Source organism: Ostrea edulis, chromosome 2, assembly GCF_947568905.1.
Source record: "Ostrea edulis chromosome 2, xbOstEdul1.1, whole genome shotgun sequence".
Lineage (NCBI taxonomy): Eukaryota > Metazoa > Mollusca > Bivalvia > Ostreida > Ostreidae > Ostrea > Ostrea edulis.
Window position 1 is genome coordinate 48,449,175 of NC_079165.1, and position 14,999 is coordinate 48,464,173.

A 14,999-nucleotide genomic window follows, 5' to 3' on the forward strand; every position below is an offset into this window, starting at 1 on the left:
TTTGTTGTACACAATTATACTTGAACATTAGGCCTAGTTACTTACCATTGTATATCTTAACTTTTCATTTTCATTTAGTTATCTCGTAAAAAATTCTATTAATATTTACACATTTAGTATATCCTTAATTTTGAATACCTACTCAATCTGGGCTGATAAGAAACTGATAGATTGTAATATTCGTATTAGTTTACATGTTTTCTGTTTCTCTGACTTGCATGATTTCTATTGGATCGAATCTAGGTCATTACTTCAAATTGTAAACAGTGTGGGAAATTTTGAGTGTGTTGACTACAAAACATTACACATGGTAAAGTATACATCATTATATTATTTATTACTGGCAAATAAAATGACTGAGTAGACCATATGATGTCCACAGACGCAAAAATATACTTTGATGACAAGTACAGTATAAGTAGGCTATATCTTTCTAGTTGATGATGTAAATTTGGAATTGCAAAAAGTGTGACGTATTTTGTACTTTACAGAGGTTTTATGTACCTACATCACGACAACTCCAGAGAATAGAGTCCACAACACGATCCCCCATCTTCAATCATTTTAGCGAGTCCCTCAGTGGAGCCTCTTCCATCCGAGCCTACAATGAAAATGAAAGATTTATAAACCTGTCGTTAGCCAAAGTGGATAAAAATATACTGTACTACTTTGCCAGAATTGCATCAAACAGGTAAATGGGCCTTTATACCTGCATTTAAAACTGCCCTATACATATTTATGCCCCCCTTTAAAGAAGAGTGGTATATTGCTTTGTAGCTGTCGGTATGTCGGTTGGTCGGCTGACCATGTTGTCCGCTCAACATCTTGAGAACCATTCATTTCATCATAATGATATTTCATATGTGGGTTGGTTACAAGTAGAAGAGGACCCCTAGTGATTTTCAGTTCCAAAGGTCAAGGGTCAATCTACTCTGGACATAGGAAGATGCAGTCTGCTCAATATCTTGAGAAACCTTTCCTTGACAGACATTAAACTTGGTACACTGATACATTGTGAGTAGTAGGTGACCCCTATTTATTTTATGGTCAAAGGTCAAGGGTCAAACTGGACATAGGAATATACTGACCACTCAATATTTAGAGAACCCTTTGCTTGACAGACATCAAACTTGGTAAACTGGTACATCTTCAGGAGAAGATGACCCCTATTGATTTTGAGGTCACATGGTCAAAGGTCAAGAGTCAAACTGGACATAGGAATATACTGTGCGCTCAATATCTTGAGAGCCCTTTGCTTGACAGACATCAAACTTGGTACACTGGTACATCTTCAGGAGTAGACAACACCTATTGATTTTGAGGTCACATGGTCAAAGGTTATGGGGTCAAATTGGACATAGGAATATACTGTCTTGAGAACCCTTTGTAGACTGGTATATGATAAGGAATAGATGACCCTTATAAAATTTTGGTTCATATAGTTAAACTGGACATAGTAATATATCATCTCCTTTATTTTAAGAATCATTTGCTTGATTAACACCAAACTTGGTACAATGGTACAGCATAAGGAGTAGATGACCCCTATTGATTTTTAGGTCACATGATCAATCCACTCTAGACATATGAAGATATTGTCTGCTCAATATCTTGAATTGGTTTGGCACTACTATCAATTAAATGATGCATGTGTTTAACCGTTTTCAATTTTGCACCATGGGGGGCATATATGTTTTACAAACATTTCTTGTTACAAGTTCATCTATAGGACGAAAGTGTTCATATGATAATGCTGTCCAATTGTGACAAGAAATTTAGTGGAAAGTATTTGAATATTATGTTAAATTTCAAGTCATTTACATTTTTAAGTGTATTTGCTATAAATTTTCAGTTCATACGAGCTGAAAGCTTAAATGTCCTTTCTAAATCAGATTTGTCCATTGTCTGGGATCTGGAAAAGTTTCATATTTTCGACTTCTCATAATTTGATAATTGATAATTTCAACCAAACTTGTTACAATTAAAGCATCCTTAGGTAAAGGGGATTCAAGTGTTTTAAAATGAAGGGTCTCCATTCAAGGAGAACAATGTATGTAAATGATCTTCCAAAGAACCACTGAACTAGAAAAGTCCAAAATTCTTATATAATTTAGATTCAAGTTGTTCAAATTATGAGGCTGGGGTCAGGATAGAGCCACATTAGGGGTTCAAAAGTTTTTCATAGGAACATTTAGGAAAATTCTTTGAAATTTTTCTACTAGAACCTCAATAGTACAATCTGTTAAATTCATCCTTAACTGTCCTTCATTTTGATGAATAGTAGCAAGTACCTATATGCCTCCATTTCAAATATGGTATGAATCGTCTTTTTGAAAAGGGGTCAAAAATTGTAAATATCAGGACTCCTGTACCCCTACATATAAATATTTTAAAATATTCTCAAGAACAACAGGACCATGATTAGTCATGTTTAAAATATGCAAGCATCCTTAGGTAATGCAGATTTAAATTCGTTCAAATTGTGGTTCTCAGAAGTTGGGTGGGTATCAAAGTTTTATGTTGGAATATATAGGAACATCTTTAAAAATCTTCATCTCAGCAACATAGTCATATTAATATGAAGGTATCATCAAATGTCCGTCGTCTGTCTGTAAACTTTTTACATTTTCGACTTCTTCTCCAGAAGCACTGGGCCAATTTCAACCAAACTTTGTCAAAAGCATCCTTGGGTGAAGGCTGTCAAGTTTGTTCAAATGAAGGGCCATGTCCCTTTCAAAGGGGGAGATAATCCCAAAAATGCAAAAATAGGATGGAGTCATTTAAAGCTTTCAACAAATTTAAAAGTAGGAGGCTGAAATGAAAAAGTAGAAGGCGATCCAATGCTCGACGCCCTTACGGCTGAGCTCTGGGGTAAATGACGCAAAATCCTGCGTTCTGGCGGTTTCCTGGCACTTAAATGCAGCTTTGAAATTGTCATTTTTTTTGCCTGAAATTTTTACTTTTGCCATGAATTTATTGTTTCATATGTGAAATTTTCTGTTCATGCAAAGACTTAAAAAATTCAACATTGTAAAGTACTAATTTTGATGCAAAATGAAAAATAAAGTGCATCAAGATAATTACATGTAATTATTTTTTGCAATGCTGTATCAATTAATTTTTAAGTGTCTTTGCTTGAACAGAAACTTTCACTTTTATTTCTACATTTGTACTGAAAGTTTATAAGACTGAATTGTTTTGTAAGAAAGTTTCTACATGCAGAAAGTATTGTTGAAATGAACTAAACTGCATGTTTTGCTCACCCCAATATTTTTTTAAATAAAACCCAAACAATCTTTATTACAAATTAATAAGTAACATTTAAATGACCTATAATTTTATTTTTCCACAAATTCAAGTTAACAGCTACAGATTTGTTGGTAACATAGCGAATTTGTGCTGAAAAATTCTACTTTCGTTTTTATTTAATACCACATGGGCATTTGCAAATTAAAAAGAATAGCAAGTCTGAAATCTTTCCTGATTAAATTCTGTTTTCGCTTTAAAATTGTTGATTGATATTATACTCGTATCACTTTCACTTCTGGCCTATTTAAAGCCGAAACTGAACAGGGTATTTGTTCTCTTCATTCCGTCAACATCATTGATTTTTACGTTCAGGACTTGTTGTTATCTTTCGGAACTTCTCGTCTGTGTTCTCACGAATTGGGTAAATCCGAGGCTTTCCGACTATTGCAATTGACGTATTATTTTCTACACCAACAGACGACCAATCAGGTGCCGGTATTTACCTGAACTAAATTTAGCGCAAGTAAACACGTTTTTACATCCTGGTTGAGACGGCCGCGATTTCTGAGTCTACTAAAGTTTGTTTAAAGATGTTTAAAGTTTTATAAAAGTTTTTTTCATTGGACATATATTTTTGTCACTAAAGTAGCCGGCACCTAATGTTACTATAGGCGGCGGAAATCCGCCGGCTACTTTTGAAAGCCCTGTTAAAAATCTTCTTCTCAAGAACCACTGGGCCAGAAAAGCTGAAATTTACATGAAAGCTTCCTGACATAGTGCATATTCAAGTTTGTTAAAATCATGGCCCCCAGGGGTTGGATGGGGCCACAATAGGGGATCAAAATTTTACATAGAAATATATAGGAAAAATCTTTAAAAATCTTCTGAAGAACCACTGAGCCAGAAAAGCTGAGATTTACATGAAAGCTTCCTGACATAATACAGATTCAAGTTTGTTAAAATCATGGTGCCTGGGGGTATGATTGGGCCACAATAGGGGATCAAAGTTTTACATACAAATATATAGGAAAAATCTTTAAAAATCTTCTTCTCAGGAGAACCACTGAGCCAGAAGAGCTAAGATTTACATGAAAGCTTCCTGACATATTGCTGATTTAAGTTTGTTCAAATCATGGCCCCCGGGGGTAAGTTGGGGCCACAATAGGGGATCAAAGTTTTACATAGAAATATATAGGGAATACCTTTAAAAATCTTCTCAAGAACCACTGAGCCAGAAGAGCTGACATTTACATGAAAGCTTCCTGACATAGTGCAGATTCAAGTTTGTTCAAATCATAGCCTCCGGGGGTAGGTTGGGGCCACGAACAGGGGATGAAAGTTTTACATGGAAATATATATAGGGAAAATCTTCTTCTGAAGAACCATTGGGCCAAAGAAGTTGACATTTACATAAAAGCTTTCTGACATAGTTCAAATTCAAGGTTGTAAAAATCATGGCCTCCAGGGATAGGTTGGGACCACAATAGGGACTAAGGTTTAATTTACATGCAAATATATATGGAAAGTCTTCAGATATGGGCCAAGGTGACTCAAGTGAGCGATGTGGTCCATGGGCCTCTTGTTATTGTTTACAATGCTTAACTAAAGTATTTCTAATGGTCAACCAAAATTTGAATATCAGTTGTTGAGTTATAAGTGAGATAAAGCACTCGCAATACTTTGTTATGTAAACAAGGCTCGTGCCATGTTTTTGTTTACATTAGACTGTTTGATAGAAAATAGCGTGTTTAAAACAAACTGAGATGTGTTAAAGACTAGAAACTATTTAATTGTGTTCAGAATTAACTTGTAAATTGAAAAAAATCTGCTTTAAACGAAACTTTTACAAGTATATTTAACCTATGTAAACAAAAACATGGCACGAGCCTTGTTTACATAATAAAGAATTGTGAACTTTGTATCTCTCTTGTAACTCGACAACTGACATTCAAATTTTTGTTGTGTCAAACACTAGAAAATATTTAATTGTGTTCAGAATTCACTTATAAACTGAAAAAAAATCTGCCTTAAACAAAACTTTCACTAGTTTATTTAACCTATGTAAACAAAAACATGGCACGAGCCTTGTTTACATAACCAGGACTTGTGACCTCTGTATCTACCATATACCTTGACTACAGCTGACATTTAATTTTTTGCTGATCATTAGTAATACCCTAGTTAAGCCTCTAAACATTAAAAATCAAAAAGTAAAATTTGAAAATTTTCAGCTCAAATCGTGTCCATGTCCCTTAAACCCACATACAGAAAACCATACTCGTAGCTTTTGAATGGTGAGTGATAGAGCTCTCATATAAACATTCCTTGTGACATAAATTTTTTCAGTATCAAAGTTTCTAATCTTATGCCCTTGGAGTTTGACTTCCTTTTTAGAAAACCCAACCTAGTCAATATCTACTGAACTATTTAAGATATGGCTTTCATATTTTGTATGGATTCTTTTTGGCAAGTCATTTTTAGCCGAGTTGCAACGAAATTGAACTCGGCTATTGGTTTGGTGATTTGGGTGGTTGGGTGTCAACAATTGGTTTCCGGATGATAACTCGAAAAGTTTACAATCTAATCAAATGAAACTTTGATATATTGTTGGGTACCAGGTAAGGAAGACCCCTATTGATTTTGGAGAAAAATAGTCAAAGGTCAAGGTCACACTGACTGAAAATAGAATGAAAATTTCAGAAAAATTTGGTTTCCGGATGATAACTCGGAAAGTTTAAATCCGAATCAAATGATACTTAAAGATATTGTTATGTACCAGTTAAGGAAGACCCCTATTGATTTTGGAGAAAATAGGTCAAAGGTCAAGGTCACAGTGACCGAAAATAGATTTAAAATTCCAAAAAAAAATTTGGTTTCCGGAGGATAACTCAAATTTTTTTAATTTGAATCAAATGAAACTTGGATATATTGTTGGAGACCAGCAAAGCAAGGCTCCTATTGATTTTTGGAGGAAAAGGGTCAAAGGTCAAGGTCACAGTGAACGAAAATAAATTGAAAACTTCAGACAAATATGGTTTCTGGACAGTAACTCGAAAAGTTTAAAACTGAAATTAGTTCTTCATAATTATAAATATGCCACATCATTCCTGACTTTACAATGTATCCCATGCAACTCGGCTTATGCACCCCTGGGTGCATATATTGATTTTATTTGATACCATGTTGTTTGACCTTGTGACCTTGACCTTGGAGTTTGACTTAATTTTAAGAAAACCTAACATAATATCTCATGAACTGTTTAAGGTAGAACATTTAGATTTTGTATATTGATTTTTTTATGGCAAGACCATTCATTTCGTACCATGATCTGTGACCTTTACCTTCTCCAGAACAGCAAGGTCATATTAACTTAGTCATATTGGTATTGAGACATTCCCATGCAAATTGAATTCTGTTATGTCATGATCCTTGGGGCTAAGTTGGGGCCACAACATGATGTCCAAATTTTTCATGGGAATAAGGATCGAAAAAAATCCTTTGAAAATCAAACTGAACAACAGCAGGACCAAGGTGACTCAAGTGAGCGATGTGGCCCATGGGCCAATGGTTTAGACTGCTGCATATAACGTACAGCAAAACATGCTACATTCATTACACTGGTTTTCTTCATGAAACGCTTTGTATACAGTTCACACGCCTTGTACATGATTTTCACACTTTCTACTTGAAGCGATACATTTCTTGCATGGAATGGAATGCTGTTTACACAGAACGATATGTTTCTAACAGAACAATGCGTTTCTTACATGGAACAAAATGTTTCTTACATGGTACAAAAACCCTTTTTAGGTGTAGTAGTACATTTCAGGATCTGTAATTGATTGTTTTATGATGTTTCAGATGGTTAGGATGGAGGTTGGAGCTTGCTGGTAATCTGATTGTGTTTGCAGCAGCCATTTTTTCTGTTGTGACACCGGATCTGAGCGGAGGATTAGTGGGTCTCTCTGTGTCGTATGCTCTTCAGGTATACATGCATGGACTTAAACTGCCTGATAAGAAAAAATTATAATTGGATGTATGATCTCATTAAAATAATTTTCAGGCATGAAGAACTCTTACTTTTTAATAGGGAGAAGAGTTGTAAAGTTCAGAATGTCTGTTCACAAAAAGTTACAAATTCTTTATAGGTAACAAGTGCCCTTAATATGTTGGTCAGACAAAGTGCTGAATTAGAAACAAATGTTGTCTCTGTGGAAAGACTGAAAGAGTACTCGGAAGTGGAAACTGAGGTAGATCCATAAACTTTTTCCTGCTATAAACTTTTCTTTTTATGAAGTTGTGAAACAATGCACAAGGTAGTTTTAATTTTAAAGGATGAATTGAGAGGATGTTAGTATGCAAAATGATTATTGAAATGCTTTGTGTTCATTTTAGTAGAATCACTTATTTTCCCTGGAGTCATATATTTATGGTTTGAGAAAAACTGTTCATTTTCTCATGTACCTGGAGAATTTAAATTCAAGAATGTAACCATAGGCATACCACGAAAATAAATCAATAAAAATGTACAATACTAAGTATAAAAAATATCAGATCCCAAACTTTTATGGAAATTAATTAATCCATTTACATTTTGTATACAATTTCAATGATGTTCTTCCATACAATAGGCGGAGTGGATCCAGCCATTCAAAAGACCACCTCATGATTGGCCAGCCCATGGTGGAGTTGTCTTCCATGATTATAAAACCAGATACCGAGAAGGATTAGACCTTGTACTGAGAGGAGTATCTTTTCAAGTACAGGGTGGTCAAAGAGTAAGCTACTTTTTTAATATTATGTCTCGCCTTCATCTGGAAGAGAGACATGCATGTATTGTTTTAGTTTGATTTCTTTGTTTCTTTTTCTTCTCTTCAGTAAAATGTTGTATTTTTCATATCTTTCTTACTATTTCACCGGTGATTCTAATATTTAGCAGAAGATGCATTACCATGTATGAAGCCATTTACCATTGTGACCACATGGAGTGATTCTGATATTTGGTATATAAATGCAGTATCTTTGATGATTGAAGAGAAAATTATGAAAATTGAATGAAATTAAAATTGTTAGGTCACCTGAGTCACTCAGGTGACCTATTGCCATTGGTCTTCATCTGTCATCCTGCATTGTCCATTAACAATTTTACATTTTTAGCTTCTTGAAAACTACAAGGCCAATTATTACCATTTTTGGTGTGAAGCATCTATAGGATAAGAGGAATATAAATTGTGAAATTTATGACCTCATCACCCCCTGGGCCTCATGGGTGGAGCCAAATATGCTTAAAAAGGCCATATTTTCAAAAATCTTCCTCTGTACTCCCACAGATGAGGGGAAAAAGCTAAATGCATGGTTATGATGTTCATGAAGCCTTCTATCAAAATTGTGAAATTCAGGGGTTCAGGCCCTAGGGCAGGACCAATATGACCATTTAGTGAACATGTACAAATTCTTAAAAAATCTTCTCTACTCCCATTTATATTTGAGAAAAACTAAATGGATGATTATGATGTCCCAATCTAATTAAAATTAGATCTTTGATCCGCTCATGCAATCGTTACACAAAGCTTTGTGTAGCGATTGCATGAGCGGATCAAAGATCTAATTTTAATTAGATTGATGATGTCCATGAAACTCTCAACCTAAATTGTGAAATTGGTATATATTTGAGAAAAACTAAATGCATGATTATGATGTCCATGAAGCTCTCTACCTAAATCGTGAAATTCATGGCTCCTGGGTTAGGGGTTGAGGCCCATCTTCTCTGATCCCATTTATATTTGAAAAGAACTAAATGAATGCATGATTATGATGTCCATGAAGCTCTCTACCTAGATTGAGAAATTCATGGTTCCTGGGTCATGGTTGAAGCCATCTGGCAGGTCCTATATATATGACCACATATGAAAATGTATAAATTTTTTAAAAATTTGTTTGTTATGTACTTTCACAGTTATTGGAGATAAACTAAATGCATGGTTCTGATGTCCGTGATGTCCACTTCTGATATTATGAAATTCGCGGCCCTTGAGTCAAATTTAGACGGGGGGGGGGGGGGGGGGGGGGTGTCAAAATGATTTATATGCTTCAAAGTTCCCTTTTTTCCTTCTTCTGTAATTAAATAGGAATTGTGTGCATATTTTGAAAGATATAAACATGTGCACAATAGACTAATTGCAAATATGAGCTATGATACTCAGGTGACCATTAAGGCCCATGGTCCTCTTGTTTGAATGTTGTGGTTTTTTTTAAGTATTTGAATTTCCTTTATAATCACCTAATTAATTTGATGACATGGGCAATATAGGTATATTATTCTGAATTAATGTGTGAAGAGAAAATGAAAAGATTCTATGAAATTTTAAGTTTTTGATAGTTTTAACTTGTTTGCATTTCCATTATAAATGTATCTAATGGATGTAATGAAATTGAAATTTTTTGAAAGTTTTAAACTATTTTTTGAATAATGATTATCCACTATAACCACATCTGATTGATTTGATAACAGTCACGTGACAATCTATATGTCCGATTCTAAATGTAAAATTTCCAAAACTGTAAAGCTGTTTGAATTTCCATTATAACCATATCTAATTGATGACATCGGAAATGTTATCTTCACTTCTGGACATACAAGGAAATAGAACATTTCAAATATCGGGTTAAATTTTCAAAAACTTTTAGCAGTTTGAACCACATCTAATCGATTTCATGAATTGACTGGCAGAGATGATATGTAAAAAAATTCTTTAGAGGATGTTGAACAACACACAATCAAAGAGTTATCAGAGTAAATGCAACATTTCAAACAAAAGTACTGTGAACTAACAACAAGTATTTATTGTATGAACTAAATTAAACCAACATCTTCCATTACTTTATTAATTTACTAAATTACTCTTTTATGCCTCCGTAATCAGGTATTTAGGGGCATAGTTTTGGTCGGTTTTCCTGCAAAAAGTTTAACTTTGCCATAACTTTTGAATGGATGGTGTTAGGGCTTTCAATTTTCACATGTGTATATTTTGTGACTAAACCTTTATTTTGGTACCAAAATTTTTGACTTCATGACCTAGAAATTTGACCTACTTTTGAAAAACTTGAACGTAGGCCATAATTTTGAAGGTTATAGGGATTTCATATTTCACATGTGTATTCTTTGTGACAAGACCTTCCTTTGGGTACCAGAATTACTCTGCTGCCATATGGGGTCATCAGTTTCACTAACACATTTTGTTTTATTTGCCCTCCCTGGCTTCAGCAGGGTGTATGAAAATTTACATTTTGCTTGTTAACCAATCAAAACTACTCTTACAAGTTACATAGGAATAGATACTCCACTAAATCTATTTCTCCTAGTTTTAATTGATTTGGTTACTGTATATAGACTTGTCTGATTTTGACAGTTGCCCAAATCTTGAAATTATAATTGCAGTGAAGATCAATGTAACTAAAATCAGACTTCTTAGATCCGCGCCGTATACTCTGCATAAGAGGTCTGATTTTAATTAACTTGCACTGAAGATAACCTATAGCCATAACATTTTTATAAATGGACATAGATATAATGTACCATGAGTCTGGAATTGCATTAAAGAGGATTTAGACCAAAAACAAAACAAAACAAAAAACAATGAAAATAACATGTGAAATCAAAAGCTGAAGTACGTTCCATGTGTGGAGAAAATTTAGCATGAAAGCTGTTATATTGAATGGCTATATGAAACAAATGTGGCCTTGATTTGTTGTTGCTACCCACCCTTTTTTGTGGGCAGGCAATATTTTTATGCTAGTCTTTTTACATATGTGTATGCAATAGGGGGTCATCTTGTTAGACCCCCTATCGGATGTTTTTATTTTGTGTATATATGTTCTCTTTCTCAATGTTATTTTTATAGATGTATGTAACAGGGGGTCATCTAGTCATTTGCTGCATATGATCTTAATTTTTACTTGGTTTTAATGACTCCCTGTACTGTATATATACTTTTCGTCATTTACTAAATAAATGACATTTTCTATTCTCAAACTTGTTCTGATTTGCCTGCTTTGAGCAAAAAACGAGTGCAGTCCACTTGGCTAGTGCTTTTGAGCTAAGGATCATAAATGTGCTTGATATGATGGAGTGGTAGTGTTTGAAATAACTGTGCACCCGACCACCTGAGATGCATAAATTTTTCCAGGGTTGAGCAAAGATCTTTGTATAGACCCCTGACCGGACATGTTAATATATCCACTAAATAAATTCAGATGTATCCGATCTACTTATACCGGTAACGAAATCGTAATTCTACAGCAAATTTCAAACACTGTTGAATGGTAGATTTATGTTCGTGCAAATAATTTAATATGTATGTATACTATTTGATAAATTTACCATGAATTATGATTAAAGCTTGTCAATGAACTATGGTTAAACTGTGATTATATTATTATTAGGTTGGCATAGTTGGCAGGACAGGAGCAGGGAAATCTTCTCTGACTGTGGCTCTGTTCCGCTTGATTGAATCTGCTGGAGGTCAGATTGTGATAGATGGTCAGAGAATTTCTGACATGGGGTTACACGATCTCAGAAGGAAGCTTACTATTCTGCCACAGGTAAAATATTCTTTTTTCAGTTCATCTAGGTAAATGCACCACTGTAAACCATACATTTTCCCCAGTTCTGATTGAGAGTTGATTCCCATTTCTTTATTAGTAGAGTAATCTTCAGACTTGTGAACTTTTGTGAACTTCAGACTTTGGATAACAAACCTCTTTCTCTCTCACAAGAATTTCTTTTTAGATAGATGTATGTTTACAGTGACTATGCACATTTTGACGTTTCAGTTTACATTTTGTTTTGTTATAAGTACAAAGCATTCCTAGGTGAAGGAATACTAATAACAATGGAAATGAAAGGAATACAAATTGCTTGATCCAGTAAATGTTCTCCTAAGCCCCTATCTCTATTCCTCACAAAAATATTAACAGGTGTGAAGGAGAAACTTCAAATGTATTAGGCCACAATATATATCAGAAGTGGTGTAAATCAAATGTGGATTCTAAAAAATTCCAAAGAACTTTTAGTAAACTTGAAAGGGGATTCAAGTTTGTTCTAATGAAGGGCCACACCCCTTTTCAATGGGAGATAATAGCAAAATAGTGAAAATACATTAGCAATTTTTAAAAATCTTCTCCAGAACCACTGGGCCAATTTCAACCAAATTTGGCACAAAACATCCTTGTATAAAAGGGATTCAAATTTTTGAAGGAGAGATAATAGCGAAATAGTGAAAATACTTTGACGACTTTCGAAAATCTTCTTCTCAAGAACCACTAGGCCAGAAGAGCTGAATATTACATGAAAGCTTCCTGACATAGTGCAGAGTTAAGTTTGTTAACATCATGACCCCCGGGGATAGGTTGGGGCCACAATAGGGGATCAAAGTTTTACATACAAATATATAGGGAAAATAATTAAAAAATTTATTCTCAAGAACCACTAGGCCAGGAAAGTAAAAATTTTCAGGAAAGCTTCCTGACATAGTGCAAATTCAAGTTTGTTACAGTCATGACCCCTGGGGGGTAGGATGGGACCACAATAGGGGTTCAAATTTTTACAGTGAAACTTCTCTAAACCGACTGGCTCTCAGACCAAAAAAAAGGGCTGGTTTAGAGGGGTGGCTGGTTTACTGAGAAGTTAGTATTAAATACAATTTATCTCAATTATAATAAAAGTAGGCACTGTTCACTGTGATCTGGTGATCCATGATCAATTATCGGTGGAGATCTACAGGTAATTATTACAAGAAATATTCTCGCTGAAATTATCTAATTTTCAACTGAAAATCTACAACAGGATACATAAAGAAAACACAGAGGCCTATTATTGGAATTCCTCTTACCTATAGAAACTCTGTTTACATCCATCGCTTACGCCATTAACAAATTTATTTTGACGTTTTTGAAAAATACAGTAGTAAATATGAAATTGTAATTTTAATATTTCTTAGGAATTCTAAGTCTATGGAAACCAAGGAATTCTAAGTCTATGGAAACCAAGAAAATTAATTTATCTTTTGATAATTATCATTAACAGTCATGGATTTGTTCTTAATAACTACCGCTTATATCCATACGATAGTATGGTGCAACAATATGACGTTTGATATTGTATTCATTAAATATGTTCATATCTGTTTATCAAATTTTGTACAGAATTTGGAAGGGTTACTTGGATTAGCAGAGTGTCACTTAACACCCTTGACAGCAGAGGTAGAGAAATGATAGAGGCCACTTGTGCTTTTCACACCCCCAGTTGATAAATTCCCACCAGCTGGTTGGTCAGTCATGTTTCACACCTGGCTGATCTTGATCACCATCAGGCCAAACTTTTCTCGTCTTTAAAAAGTGGCCGGTATTATAAGGGTAAATTACACGTTTGTTAACAAATTTTCTTTAAAAAGTGGCCGTTGTCCGGTTTTCAGAGGTGGCCAGTTTTGTAAGAATTACTTAATTTGTAAGGAAATGCCTGGAATTTGAAAATCGGCCGATATTCAGGGAGAACTGGTTTTCTGAGGGGCCAGTTCGTAGAAGTTTCACTGTACATACAAATATATAGGGAAAATCTTTAAAAATCTTCTTTTTAAGAACCACTGAGCCAGATAGGTTTACATTTACATGAAAGCTTCCTGACGTAGTGCAGATTCAAGTTTGTTAAAATTATGCCCACCCCCCAGGAGAAGGGTGGGGTCACAATAGGGGATCAAAGTTTTACATACAAATATATAGAGAAAATCTCTTCAAGAATCAACCGCCGCGGTAGTCTAGAGGTTAGAGCATTCACCCCGCATGCGGAAGGCCATGGTTCGAATCCTGGCTGCGACAGACCTAAGTCGTTAAAACAGGTAATGACAGTTCCATCACCTAACGCTCAGCATCAGGTGTGAATGTCACGGGTCCTTGATGATCTCCCACATCACAGTAAGTGTGGCATGCAAAAGAACCCTCACTGCTCAGGGCCGTAAGTGCCGAGCATAGGCCTAAATTTGAAGCCCTTCACCGGTCTTTGTGACGCCTCCATATGAGTGAAAAATTCTCGATCGAGACGTTAAACAAGATACAATCAATTTTCTCAAGAACCATTAGGCCAAAGAATTTACATTTACATGAAAGCTTCCTGACATAGTGCAGATTCAAGTTTGTAAAAATCAATAGGGATCAAAGTTTTACATGCGAATATGTAAAAAAAAAAAAAATTTTAAATATGGGCCAAGGTAACTCAGGTGAATGATGTGTGGCCCGTGGGCCTCTTGTCTATATTATTGACCTGTTTTTATATTCTTATGAGGTAGAATTTATTCAAAAGCATCTACATGAGAAGAAAAAATCTCGACATTTAGATATATGAACATTTTAACAATAATCATTTTCATTCTTATGTCGATTCGATCTTTCCTAGTGAACTCAAAATAAAAGACACCAGAGTCTTCCACATCTCTGCTTCATACTTTGATATTTTATTGAACATAGTTGTTAATGGCAAACAAACAACTCAACTTTATGACAAATGGGATTACTTCAGTTTCTTCATCGTCAACTTTCCATAATTATATAGCAATATATCCTCCACTGGCATATGGAGTTTATGTCTCTCAACTGATTCGTTACGCAAGGCTTGTTCTGCATATCAGTCAAGATATAGGGCTCACGGCGGGTGTGACCGGTCGACGGGATGCTTACTCCTCCCAGGGTCCTGATCCCAC

The 14,999-nt window shown here is 34.9% G+C and overlaps 1 protein-coding gene across 2 annotated transcripts in view; it reads left to right on the plus strand.

Annotated features, from left to right (window-relative positions):
• The window catches only part of LOC130051761 (multidrug resistance-associated protein 1-like), a 90,917-nt gene that overhangs the window by 63,886 nt on the left and 12,032 nt on the right, over positions 1-14,999 (plus strand). For both annotated transcript variants that reach the window (XM_056154356.1, XM_056154357.1), the window contains 5 exons: positions 492-691; positions 7,111-7,234; positions 7,398-7,499; positions 7,881-8,027; positions 11,692-11,850. In XM_056154356.1, the coding sequence (XP_056010331.1) occupies positions 492-691; positions 7,111-7,234; positions 7,398-7,499; positions 7,881-8,027; positions 11,692-11,850 (732 nt within the window). The remainder of the gene's footprint in view (positions 1-491; positions 692-7,110; positions 7,235-7,397; positions 7,500-7,880; positions 8,028-11,691; positions 11,851-14,999) is intronic.